General features: G+C 42.0%; 1 protein-coding gene across 1 annotated transcript in view; it reads right to left on the reverse strand.

Moving 5' to 3' along the window:
* Positions 1-14,323, reverse strand: part of wdpcp (WD repeat containing planar cell polarity effector) — an 81,611-nt gene that overhangs the window by 45,259 nt on the left and 22,029 nt on the right. Inside the window, exons 4-8 of the mRNA XM_072390597.1 lie at positions 12,763-12,807; positions 8,674-8,724; positions 6,572-6,642; positions 5,567-5,626; positions 4,533-4,647 (exon numbers count right to left, since the gene is read on the reverse strand). Of these exons, the coding sequence (XP_072246698.1) occupies positions 4,533-4,647; positions 5,567-5,626; positions 6,572-6,642; positions 8,674-8,724; positions 12,763-12,807 (342 nt within the window). The remainder of the gene's footprint in view (positions 1-4,532; positions 4,648-5,566; positions 5,627-6,571; positions 6,643-8,673; positions 8,725-12,762; positions 12,808-14,323) is intronic.

The raw sequence follows: 14,323 nt of genomic DNA on the forward strand, positions 1-14,323 counted from the left end.
GGTCTTAGCTTCCTGTCAGTGTACTGAAGGCTGTAGGGCCTTTTTTGTGGTAGAAGAACACACTTGATCCTGTTCAACTCTTCAGGAGCTGCATGGAAACGCTGATTAGCAATTAAGCCCCCCTCTCCTTCAAATTAATCTGTTTATGAAACCAATTAAATGGAAAGGAGGGGGTTGTTACACATGTCTTTCAGATATCCTGCTTTGAGTTGAATGAGTGAGGCTGCACCCCAAGATTTAAAAAAATAAAAAAATATATAACCGTCAATTAACCATGACGTGTGTATTTATAAACAGGAGGGTATTGGTTTGATTATGCTTCAAATCATCCTGTTGTGTGACAATTTGAAATTAATATGCAAATATTAAGGAAGGATGGGAAAAAAGCTTACAAACACAGAAAACTAGCACCTTAAATCAGGTCATTTGAGTCAGTCTGTCAGAGCTGGATTATGAAGCATTTGTAACAAAAACTGGTTCAAAGCTTAAACTATTAAAAAAAACATACAGCCATTAACAAAGCCTTAGCTTTCTGAAACAACGTTTAATGCAATAGTAAGCATCTTTGTGATAGATTACAAACAAATCAAGTTAAATGCAGTTTAGTATTGATCTCTATGGGTGTCTATCAACGGGATTAAGATTAATCCCATTCTTTTCCAAATGAAGGAGGGGATCTGAAACCAGGCTGTGGCCCAATCTGGGACCAGGTGGCTGATGTAGTATTAAGGGCCAGACCTGCATGACCCACCCCTCCCAGACACCCACACTCAGAGGAGCTGTGCTCGGGGTGCATACATGTAAAGTACCCACACAGTCACATGCACAGATAGCTACATATGCATTAATACATGCATGCCTGCAACACATGGACAAACGCGTTCACGCCTACATGCGAAAATCTCCCACGTGTTAAAGTACACACAGGGTGTCACCACATACACGCAGACAAAGACACACACACACATGGAGTTCCCTAAATCCATTTAATGCCATCTCCTCTGCAGCATGTTGACATAAGAGGCCAATGGGCTTAAGCAAAGCACATTTAAACATGGGTAAACGAAACCCGCTATGAAAAATCACTTAAGGATGCTTAATCGTGGAGCATATGCGCAGCTTGGCCCAGCCACCGGCCAAAGGAAGCCAGTAATACTTTGATGGTGTAAAATATTTGTAATCTGCTGCTCGGCATGATGCAATCAGAGCTTGCGGTGGAAACACGGTGGTAACTGGCATTCAGGCTGCAAAGTTTACCACAGAACAGTGAGCCTGCCTCCCGAAACACAAACAGACCTGGCTGCTCTTGCTTCTTGTCTCAGGCCTGGCGTTTAGTTGAATCCATGCAAATCAGAAAAAGGGATTTTCTTCTGCATTCGAACGCTTGCGACCTGTTTCTGCTTTAGAAAGTTGTCAAATCCTGTTTTGGAAAATGAAAATGAATTCTGTCATTACACAGTGGCTTACAGTTTAATTTGAGATTCCACTGGAGCTGCAATGTTTAGTCAATCAATTGCCTAAGAAGACTAAATGAATAAGCAAGTGTGGTTTCACTCATTTTTCATGTAATGCTGTCAAATATTTGCCGGGTTTGGCCTCTCACATGAGGATTTCCTTCGTGTTTTTATGCAATATGACAGAAAATTAAACTGTTGCTTTTTGGTTGGATGAAAAAAAAGCAATTAAACTTTTAGGTTTGGGAACATATTAGAGGACTCATTGGGAAAGTAGTTTCCAGATTATTCGATAATAGACTGAGACCGAATATACAGGTATAATGAAACGATAATAATAATTAATTCCTCCCACACACACACACACACACACAGAGGTGACAACTTGATTGTAATTGTAAACAGTTTCATTAATTGTGGCTTGTAAACGTGTCGGACGGTGCGATCTGGTCTGACTCTCTGCTCTAATTGTCTCAGGCTAATTTAACAAGTGGCAGATGTGAGAACCTCTAACCTCATACAACCCCCCCACCCCCAAACACTCACTCACACACACACAAGCCCCGGAACCCACCCTCTCACAACCATTACTCTAATAATTAGTGCCTCTGAGGCTTTGAATGGAGCGCGGCAGGAGGTGAGTGTGTACCTGTGTGCGTGCGTCATCTCGCATGTGGGAGTGTGCATGTGTGTCCGAGCTCATTTTTTTCTGTGTAAATGTGAGTGGACAAACAGAAAGTGTTTTTCGGTCTATGTAAAAGAAAAAGAGTGTGCGTCAGTAATTACATATGTATGTGTGCGAGGGAGTGTGTGTGCACTATGGGGGCTTTATCAAGTGTCTGGAGACCCCAGGCGGAAGTAGGGAGGGCGGTGTTATGAACAAATAATTGATACAGAAAGAAAGAAATAATTAGCAGATTTGGGCCGGTGTCCACGGCCTCTTATTCTCTCCTGCCAGGTCTGCAGAGCGAGGGAGAGCAGCGCGAGGGGGGCGGCGCTCCCTGGAGGAACGTGCGATGGAGGAAAAACACTGATGGATGCTCTTAAGGGAAGGCCCCTGGACACACACAGCACAAAAGGATTTGCCCGCAATTAGCTAGCAGAGTCGCCTGGCTCACCTGTGGCACCTGTTATGTGTGTGAGTCGCCGCTTGTGTGAGAGTGTTTGTGTGACAAAGTGTTGAGGAGAGCAGGGTGTGAGTGGAGGCTGCATGTGGGGTGAGCAGGGGCAAGCACACAGTCAGAAGTGTGTAGCAAATAGCCTCATTTATTCTGAAATACTAAATATTTGAATGAAAATGTGTCAAAATGCATTCGTTTGTTTGTTTGAGCCTGTGGGCAGACACTCGTCAGCCCTCATGACTCATTTCTAAAGCACAATTAATTTTAACTGAAAGGAAATTTTAACCGTAGAAAAGCGCATGTTGGTGGCATCAACTCTGATTAGCATCAACAGCAAGAAAAAACACTTTTAAATATGTTATATAATGTAAAAGCACATTAAAGTCCAAACAGACTAATCTAAAATGACACTTGGCCATTAAAATTGGAAATGTGTGTCTGTGAGGTTCAAAGTTTGGCAGTAACAGCTAAAAATGATTTGATTTTAGGTTTTAAAGCTTGAATCGGGCTTAAGTTAGCGTTATGCATACATGGATGGAAATTCAGCTGTTACTCAGTGAAGGCCCTATTTTCCCTTGTGTTTGGGTGTAACTGTTTAATAGAGGAAATCAAATATTTTCAAGTGGTCCCATATTGTGTAAGATACACCTGAAATGTAATAAAACAATCCACTCACGCATGTCAAAGTTAAAAAGTTTATATTTGCTACCACAGACCGGGATTCAGTCCTGTAACAGACGCCCACAGTTATAAATGTTCGTGTTTATGTTTGAATTTTTCTGTTTGTGTTATAAGATGATTACATAAAGGAGAAATCAAGCAGAATCCATGACCATTTATTTTAGCGATAGTAGCCTCAAAGAGAAACCCCTGAGACAAATCAAATATTCAAATGACACAGCTAAACATTCAGCATGCCTTTGTGTACAGCTATGACTCTAAATCATTCATGTCAGAATACGTCAGACTCTGAAACGCCAGGTGCCGATACGACACCTTTCAGCTTGTTAATATCTGGCTTTTTCTGGCTGTCCTGTTACATCAAACTGGTACCGAGTCGGGCGATGCACTGGACAGCTTTATAGCTCTGTAGTGTTTGTTGCTTTATTCTTTATGGCACATGAGATGCACGCTGTTCTTGTAGCGTTATTCTCTTCTTCTGTTTCTCTCAGGGTCAAAGTTCAGGGCGGGAAGTGTGGAGCATGCATCTTCACTGGTTTGAACCCGACTGAACGGATACATGTGGGACTCAGAACCACATTATCTGGTTGTGTTAGTCCAACTTTTACTACGATTTCAGACTGACGCAACTTAAAATGTTTCCATGTATCTTAAACCTAATGACTATCAGAGACAGAAGAAGTGCTTCACACGCTCTGTTGTAACAGTAAAACTGTATTTATGCTCTTGCGTTGTAGGTACCCCATTCAAAATGCAAGGTGTGCAGTGAAGACAGCGTTTACATCCTTTTTTAGAATAAATAACCACAACCTCAGCTTGTTCCAGTCCTCCTGTGAAAGCTTTGTAGGGGTGGCTCAACATTCTTTTGCCCCCATTTGGAAAAGCACAAACATGAGCCAATGTTTGGTTTTAAAAGCATATTTCTTACGATATGTGATACTCTGTAATGCTATTCCACTCCTCCACACTCTTACAGGTGTGCACTGTTGTCTTTGTGCAACAACTGACCTTCCACAAAGTTTCAGAACAAGACTGTCTGTGCGAGACCTTCATAGACATGTAAGAATCTGTCATTTTTAAAAGTACAAGCATTGGTACTCTGCTGCGAATGTGTCAGTATGATGGAGTTTAGTGACCTTCTAGCTCAATATGGGCAAAAACTGCAAATATTTTTGTGCCTATCATTAATAAACACCAAATTACAAGTGGAAGTAAAGCCTGGACTGAAAAATGTGTGGAATTTTCCTTTAAGTGACACTATGTTTCTGTGACTCACCATCAGCCACAGTGTTGGCTGGTAGTCGGCCCACTAACGTACGGTCTATACACACTCGATCGAGCTGAGGTCCGCTGAGGGTCAGGGTCACCAGCACTCCACTGCTCAGCATCACCTGCAGGTATCAGAGATTCAGTGGTTGAAGTTTGTTCCACTCGATAAAGTCTTTTAGTTAGCGTTTGAGCTTCTTTAACAGCTGAATGTTATTTAAGAATGGAGATCAGAGGGAAGGAGATGCATCACAACAAGCTTAGAAGTAAATTAAGGAGGAGGCATAAATGAGATCCTCAGGCCAAGTAAGGATCCTTTTATTTTCACTGACACATAAAACACTAATCTGACACTAATCATTCCATATATGCTGTTCAATGTAAATACTGTTAATGTTTCATTAACAGTATTTACCATTTATCATGTCCACATAATAAATAGTATATTTGCACTACATCCTCTACATTACACTACCATCACTTATAAATATTAGTACTTAGTTTATTCTTTCTTTCTTTCTTTATTATTTGTACATATGTATAGCCTATGTTTTAGGCTTACACAAAGAGCTACATTTCTTGTATTTGTGCATGTACCTTACCAATAAAGCTGCTTCTAATTCTATTTTTTATACATTTTCAAACAGGTCTGAGGAGAATCTGTACAACTAACACTAAGAAAGAAAAAGAAATTGAGTCAGCACTTAAAAATGACTGAATGAAGAGTTTCTTTTAGTTGAAATCTCTCACTGAATTTAGAGTTTTGGAGGCATTTGGAAACGTTGGTTTAAAAGCATAAAACAAACAGCTGCAGTTTGACATCTTAGAAAATGATCATGGCTCTTAGATTTGCTGAAACGATTCCCTCTGAAGCTGTTGGGTTAAAGAGATTTTTACACACAAGAGTTTTTAGAATTATGGCTTGACTAGGATAGTCTTTAAGCTTTAAATGATTTGATGATTAACAGTCTGATCAAGCTTTTTATTTGAGGCTAGGTCTGGACCAGCTGAGAGGTGTCCGAGTGTGTTGGGAGAGGAGTGTACCTGGCAGCAGTACTTGTTTCTCCATCTGGTTTGGATGCAAGTGTTGGTCTGCAACAGCTCCTGAGTGAGCATAGAGGACAGAGAGAAATGCGAAGAGATGAAGATACAGTTCATAACTAGAAGGCACAGCTGATGCCGCTTTGTTGCAGAGAGGAATACAGAGATGAGTTTAAACATTTAAATCATGCTAAAGTTATGAATAAATAGTTAGCAATATATCAAAGGTCTCAGTGTTGCTCTTGTGTTAGGTTTTGGTAGCACACAGCCGTGGACACTTGCCACCACAGGTGGTCACTGCAGCAGCTCTTCCTCAAAGAGGGGAGGGAGAGACTTGGAAAAGGATGCAGGTAACGACGGCTTGTGTGCATGTGTGTGTCTGTGTGTGTGTTCGAGTGTAAGGTCAGTCATTCCAGCCACATTCCAAACCCAGCTGGGGAGATTGGATGGGAGGAGAGAGGGATGAAGGAGGAGGAGGAGGAGGGTGGGTGTGGAGGTGAGCTGGGCTGTTTCTGGTTTCAGACAATGGTTACGGGTGAGAGGAGGGAGGTGGATGGGTGGGGAGTGTGTGCATGTGTGTGTGTAACAGCCACAGACAGGTTCCAGCAAACAAAGCTAGGTCTGTACAGCCACAAGTACAGAGGGGGAGAGAGGGGGAGAGAGGGGAGGGGGTGACTGAGGGGAGAGTGGAGGGCAGGAGGAGGAAGAGAAGGAGGGAGGAAGAGAGGGGATGAGGGGGAAGCCTGCAGCCCCCTGATCCCCTCAAATATCCCCCTCGATGACAGAGTTCGGTCGAAAGAGAGGTGATGAGAGAGCAGAGGGGGAGAGGAGAACAAACGGGAACGACAGGGAGAGTGAAGGCAGAGGGAGAACAGACAGAGAATGCCCCTATTTGTTAATCAATCGGCCGTTTCGGAAAGGGAAAACTCCAAAAATCCCCAAGGGAGGAAGAGGCCAGGAGGGACGATGGAGAGGTGGGGAGGGGGCTGAACATAAGGAGGCGGTTACCTCCAACTCCTTCAGCGAATCGCGTAGCTTTTCAGGTCGGCGGTTCCTGGGGGTCCACGAATAGCCTCGAGCTACGGAGGAAAAAGACGAGAAGAGTCAGGAGCTCATGTGACTTAACGTTTAAACACTGACAGAAGAGAAATATCCTTTGAAAAAGGCACTCATGGGAATTCAGAAGAATGTGGGAACTAAACATGGAAACACTAAAATGTTGCTCTATAACTTTGCTGAGATCCAAGTATGAAAAAGGGAATAAAAGGTGATATGGAAAGAAGACATGCAGGTACAGGTGCTTTCACAGGGCAGTTAATAAAGAGTCTTCATGAGGGTTAGCTCCATTTTCACCAAATCCCGAGTCCAAGCTCATGCCAAGAGGATTGGATTAAATCGATTTTTTCACCTGAGCCCAGTTTGATGCAAACTGATTACTATCTGGTCTCTGACTGTTGGATAAAACAAGCAACTTCAATCCTGGAGTATTACCAGCAATATATTACCTACCAATGAAAATAACAGGAAATCAATGAATAAAGAGGCAATCCACAGCTCTACTGATATCTAAATATTTACTTTTTGCGGAACTAGTTTTACTTTTATATCCTCAACGTCGTTCTCCGAAGGATATTAGAAAAATAATACTCATTTAACCAACTTTCCAAAGTTCGTAAACATGAATCATATTAATTATTTGAGTTATTTTCGTAAGAAAAAACTACATGAACCAAAGTTGTATAGCCTATGTAGTGTGTGATGTCCTAAATATCTATAACTAAGTATGAGATCACACACAAAACATGCAGCAATAACTATAGTACAACAAAGTTACCATAAAACTAAGTAATGAGCACCAGATTTATGACTAAAATTACTTCTAAATTACCTCTTTCAACAATTTTGACCTACAACCTTGATTTAAAGAGCCATCTTAGACCTGACGGCTTTCTGGAAACAAAGTAGAAACTTTTGCTATGTCGTAGTGGGTTAAAAGCTGTTAGAACACGGCTTCAAAACACCCTCAGTTATGATCCATTTTAAGTCCTCTTATTAAAGAGTTACAGGATTTAAAAAAGAAAGCCATCTCGCCGATTGAGGCTTTAAGTAGGAGTTCTTTATGATGATCTCCCCAAGAGTCATTAAACCAGAAACATCCCTACAAAGCAACCGAGGATCCAGATTATTCAGGCATTCGTGGATAAATAATAAAACAATCTAAATGTAATATATTCTAAATAATCAGTAGAGAGATCAGTAAATACAACCACTGAAAGAATGCACACTGCTCACTCTTATTACCAGTAGCTACAAGAGTTGTTTACATTTTTATTTACAAAGCAAAATTTTCCACTGAAAGCAAAATGTCACTTCAAAACCAACAGCTGATCCTCAAGGAGAAGCAAATATTTAATCGTGAGGACCTGTGGTGCATTTGGAGTTATCTCCCAAATGCAACCACACAGTTTGCAGCACATATCTCAACACAAGCCACACCGAGGCCCCATCATTTTAATTTCCCAGCCCTCCATTTTCCTCCTCCATCTCTAGTGGTTAAACAGAGGGAAGGAAGCATGTAGGAAGGAAAAAAAACAGCTAATTGAAATTGTGCATCTGCTTCTGCCCACACATATACAAGAAGTTCAGTTGGAGAAAAAAAGAAAAGGAGGAAGGAAAGAGCTGCTGCTTTCCATGAGGTGCAATCACTCTCCTATCTGTTTATTTTACAGTCTCTCTTTTCATCCTTACAGACACCAACCATTAAGGCGAGGAGTTCTCTATTAAGAATGAGAGGGAAGAGGAGGTAAACAGATGCATGCAAATGAGGGTGTGGAGGGTGTGGGGGTCAGGAGAGAGGGGAGGAAAGGGAGGGCAGGGGGATGAGTGTTCGTCTCCTGATAAGGGTGTTTGTATTCCACTACTGGGTGAAAAGCAGAGAGGGAGGGAGGGAGGGAACAGAGGAAGTAGGACAGTTGAGAGACTTGGGCAGTGATTTCTGGAAGATGGACATCCACTGGTGAGATGATTAGGGCCCAAACTCACACAAACCGGGTGGATATGAAGAATAAAACTGCCTCAATCACTCTTTAGCTTCAGTGTTGGAAACTTACCTTCACAGAATTGGAGTTTCTCATTGTAGTAGTGATGCTCCAGGGAATTTGCTGGAGGGTGTGTGGGGGGGGAAATAAAGAGGCCACATGAATGGATTCGTTTGAATACATTAAAGCAACACAGCTCACAAGATAAGTGAGTCTGGTCTTTCTTTATAATCTAGATAAATAAAAACAGAGAACTAAGCTGGAGCTCAAACATTCCCTTTAGTTCCAAGGGGGAAATGTTGGCAAAGTGCGACCCATAACCATGCCTCGTGGCCTGGCCGCCCCGAGCAAGAAAGTGGCCAGTCTGGTGGCTGGCCTCTCTGGCAGGCAGGAACACCTCCAGGATTAGTAGTATTAATCAGATAAGGGGGTGAAGGGCCAGACAGGCCCAGACATGGGCACCTGCTCTGGGGCTGGATGAACAGGGCTGGGTGGAGGGGGGGTGGCATTGGCTGCTGGGGACCCCCAGACCCGCTCCAATGAGCCTAGGTCTCCCTCTAGTGGGGGAACATTAAACATTTCAGATGAATAAACAGAAACCACAAAAAATAAATCCACAGCTTTGTTGATTTAACAGAAGCTGATATCCAACTTTTTAGCATGAAACAAGACACACGCAGCCAAAAATGTTATCTGCACCAGAGTTAAACAGAAAGTAGACAGGTCTCATTCACAGAGAACCTCGCCGTCAGTTAAATCTTTATCGAACTAAACCCTCAAACCTTTCTGATTAAGATGAATTTTTGAGTAAAGAAACATTAACAGAAACAATGTTTTGAATCTGACTGACAAATTTTGTTTTTCTCTTGTAAGAAATTTACTCTGAAAATGTCTAAAGCTACAATTTCAGAAGTTTTTAGAGCCAAATAGACTAAGAATCATTACATAAGCCAAATATCTGTTTTGAAATAGCTTTTATATTTTCAGCACACACATATTCTGCTTCACCTCTTCAAACCCAAAGGCATAAAAAATAGAAAGAACACCAAATATGTTATAATCCAACGTAATCTACTGTATATGCAATCAAATCATGACCTGAGCAAACGTTACAATGCTGTATGAGAGTGTTATGATACTTTTGGATTGTCATTCTGCTCCCCTGCTCTGCCTCCTTCTTCCCTCCACCTCCCTCCACTCTGATATCAAGCCACACTTTAGTAATCCTCCAAATGAAAGGATTTGGGAGCAGGAGCATCGTCTCTCCACTGAAGATTGGAATGAAAGAGGAGGCAGCTTCTCAGATGAGAGGGAAGAGAGAGAACCCCGTGATGAGAGAAAGAAGAGACGACACAGGGAGACTCACTGTACCCAAAATGAGACAAAAACTAAATACACATGTATGAGATTTTTTAAAAATTAAGACAGACAGAAGGAATTTAATGAATGAGAGAAAGAAACGTGTGATATTAGAGACACAGATGAAGGAAAAGATACAGAAAGTAAGAAAGAAACTAAAAAACACAAAGAAGATGATAAGATTTTAATGGATGCATCATGACAAACTCTCATATCAACAAATAGCATAGGATCAATTAAAGCTGGACAATTAAGATCCTGTGTAAATGCTGGATCAAATATGTATAAAGTGAATGAAAATGACAAGAGTGGATCATTCCTCACTCATTGGACTTCAGGTCCATGATTATTATATCAGAAAGAGCCAAACATTTCCCCCAGAAGTTACTGAACACATTTTTACCTATTCTGTTAGAAACCAGGTTTTCTTTCTATATGTTTACAATGTGTTATTGATATGTTCAGTAACTGTGTCTCACAAAAATGAATAAATAAATAAATGTGTCTCAGATTAAAGTTCAGGTGCAAAGGCTAAAAAGTTCCTTTAAGGTGGTCTTTGTAGAACAAATTTAGCTACAGCTATCAGCAGAAATGGAAAAAGCAAAAACCTATGACATTATTTAGAATTCTGCCTTATGTATAACGCAGCTGAGACAAGACAGACCCCATTTTCCTGTAATACCACTTTGGACATGACACAACAAGAGTCACGTAATGTCAAGTCTGCTCTAGAGCCAACAGAAGAAGAAGAAGAAGAGGAAGAAGCAGGCAGCGCTGGCATTGGTAAACAAACAAACAGCAACAAAGCAGACCAGTAAAGTTTACTGAAAAGCACCGTAATTAACACATGAGTAGAAGCTCCTGGCAAGCAAACATTACCTTTGCTACCAACCGCCTGAGAAAAACAAACAAAAGAAAAAAACTATAGCCAAAAAAAGGGGAAATGTTGTTTTTCTTTGCTGGAGACAGGTTTTGGGCAATAAAAAAAAAATTTAATCTGATGGAAAGTAACAAGCCTGCGTTGTGGATCCAGTTTGTGCCGTGGCTATAACTTTTCACAGCTGATTCCACGGGTGCTGTGGCGCTGAGTCGCTTCTGTTTGGTAAGTGGAAATTACCAAAGAGGGGCAGTTAGCGAGGGCTACGGTGTCAATATGTTCGCCGCCATGTTTGTGTTAAACAGCAATTCAGCCACGAAGTGGAAGGCCACATAAAATGACAGAGCAGGGTCAGCAGATGTAGAGGTCGGCAACTTTCTGCAGAGTCAGTCGCTACAGACCTCCAAACTTCATGTGGCCTTCAGATTAGCTCAAGAACAGTGCGTAGAGAGCTTAATGAATGAACCCTGAATGGGTTTCTGTGGCCGAGCAGCTGCAAGCCATACATCACCAATGCAGAGCGTCGGATGCAGCGGTGTCGCCACTGGACTCCAGAGCAGTGGAGACGCGTTCTCTGGGGTGACGCATCACGGTTCTCCATCTAGAAAACTGATGGAGGAGTCTGGGGTCTGGTGGTTGCCAGGAGACCCATACTTGTCTGACTGCATTGTGCCAAATGTAAAGTTTGGTGGAGGGGGGATTATGGTGTGGGGTTGTTTTTTCAGAAGCTGGGCTTGGCCCCTTAGCTCCAGTGAAAGGAACTCTGAATGCTTCAGCATACCAACTGATTTTGGACCATTTCACGTTCTCAACTCTGTGGAAACAGTTTGGGGATGGCCCCTTCCTGTTCCAGCATGACTGCACACCAGTGCACAAAGCAAGGTCCATAAAGACATGGATGAGCCGGTTTGGTGTGGAAGAACTTGACTGGTCCTGACCTCAACCCAATAGAACACCTTTGGGATGAATTAGAGCAGAGACCAGACCTTCTGTCCAACATCAGTGTCTGACCTCACAAATGCGCTTCTGGAAGAATGGTCAAAAATTCCCATAAACACACTCCTAAACCTTGTGGAAAGCTTGCCCAGAATAGTTGAAGCTGTTACAGCTGCAAAGGGTGGGCGACATCATATTAAACCCTATGGATTAAGAATGGGATGTCATTTAAGTTCATATGCGTGTAAAGGCAGATGAGCGAATACTTTTGGCAACATAGTGTAAGTAACAGAGGAAAATTATTCTTTTAAAGGGTTTTACAGTTCAGTCTCATTAATCTGTGGTATGTCGCATCTTATATAACGAACGTCTGCTGTCTCTGAAAGTTTATCCAACCCTATTCACAGAGTCATGTTTTCAAGGTGTGGCACATACATGAAGACATGCTATGGGGCAACCAGACTCATTTTTAAAGGAAGTCATAAATAAATTAATATAGAAGATGCAGCGTGCCGCTTTGCTGTTCGGACTGCTTGGGAACGATCTGAGCATTTCCTGATTGTAAGGGAAGCCTCCTGGCCTCGGGCAATATGAGGCTGGACTGCATGGGGCCTCTTGCTATGTGATCTAGGAGAAAGTCAACAGTTTAGTTTTCCTATCGCTGTGTGGCAGGACCCCGGGGTCAACAAGAACACAGGGAGTGTAAGAGATAGAACCGTGCACGCCTTATAATCTGCGCGTGTGTGGTATGTGCATGTGTATATAAGGTTTTAGGGTGTAAATCCTTCATACTAATAGCCTCTGTGTGGACAAGTGTATGTGTGGTTAGTGGGTGTAAGACGTCGAAATGGGCTCGACCAATAATCTGTGTGTCAGCAGGCAGCAAAAAGCCCCATCTTTATGTATAAGGAAATCACATACATTCCCAAAACAAGACAAATTCAACCTATCTTAAACACAAACAGACATCCAATATAAACACTATTTACCTGGCTCTCCTTTATCGTAGTACTGATAGGTGCCAATATCTGTATCTGTGGGGTGAGAGGGAGAAAGAGAGATGAACATCTCGCTGTCAGGGAAAAGCAGAAGACAGATCAGCAATTTCGCACCATGGGATAAACAATCGCTATCAGCCAGTGGCCTGTCCCGTCTGCCAGCACCACGGTTTAGATAAGACCCAGTGTGGGAGGAGGGGGGTCCAAGCCAGAATGAAGGTGGCGTGCTGAGGGGTATTAATAAAGACAGGAGTGTGCCTTAACCCATCCCACCTGAGGGACAAACTCTGCTTTGCAAACATGCAACATGCACATTTAAAAGTAGATGCGCAGAATCTGCAGACGCTTACAGAAACACAGACTGACATCCCCACAGCATGCAACAAGCAGAAACACACATACCGACAGATATGCACACGAACTGATGAGCTGAGGCTTTTTTCCCTGCGAGTGAAAACCATAAGCAGCGAGTCTCGGATTCGCACAACACATCGTTTCTTTATCGCTTCTCTACTGTTGCTGCCTCTGCTGCCGCTCCTGAGGCCAGGTCACACTGACACAACAGGAGAGCTGATGGCACACACACATACACATTTTGTGTACTGTATAGGGATATTGGGATACAGATGCACTCATTGCTCTACAAGTTACTTCTGTTTGTTAGATGATGAGGATTTTCAGCAAGCAAAACCATGCAGGAAGTGGCTTGGTGTCACCGTTTTATTCCTGACATGCGCTGTGGTGCTGTTTTTAACCTGCTTGTCAACATATCATCGAATAAAACGTCCCCTGAAACATTTGTAAAAATCCACTAATATGTAAAGAAGCCATAACAACAACTGTCCCTGAAATTAGATATTTTGAAATAGTTTTTAAAGGCAGCCTAAGCAGAATATTTATAAGACATAACATAAATAACTGGTATATGGCACCCAGCCTCTAATCATTCTCCTCATCACTGCTTATTTTACTGTATTCTGAATGTTTTGGGGCTGCAAACACACTGCTGGAGGAGAGTGGAGTATAAAGACCCAGTACTCTGTGTAGAGGGTATATAACTACATCACTGTTCTTCCTAGACACGTCCCTGAGTGACAAAACATTCAACATGGCTGCCCACGAGTTGTGGGACTGGAAGTAAAACAAGTGGATATCACCTTAAATCGAAGGCTGTTGGTCACAACACGGATTCATGTAACCTGAAACTTAGATGTTCCACATTTCTTGAAAAAGCTGGATGTTCAGCCATACTTCAAAGTGGGATTTGTCAACTCTAATTGACTGTCTGGTCGTATACGGACTGTTTTTTAAATCTTATTCAAACTTTTGTAATGAAATAAATTATAGAGTGAAATTCATGATTGAATCCACCTTATACCATGTGAGCAGTTGTGAGACAGTTAAAAATGTCTCCTGACAAAGAGTGAATGGTTTCTGATAAATTCTTCCCCACTTTGATATGTACACTCTCACATCTCATGGCATCATAGTGTAGAAGGTGCTTTTTTTTTTTTTCAATCTATATTTTTGTTTTTAGGCGAATGTATAATGT

The sequence above is a fragment of the Leuresthes tenuis genome, unplaced genomic scaffold (genome assembly GCF_036924035.1).
Source record: "Leuresthes tenuis unplaced genomic scaffold, fLeuTen1.0.hap1 SCAF_8, whole genome shotgun sequence".
In the NCBI taxonomy this organism is placed as follows: Eukaryota; Metazoa; Chordata; class Actinopteri; order Atheriniformes; family Atherinopsidae; genus Leuresthes; species Leuresthes tenuis.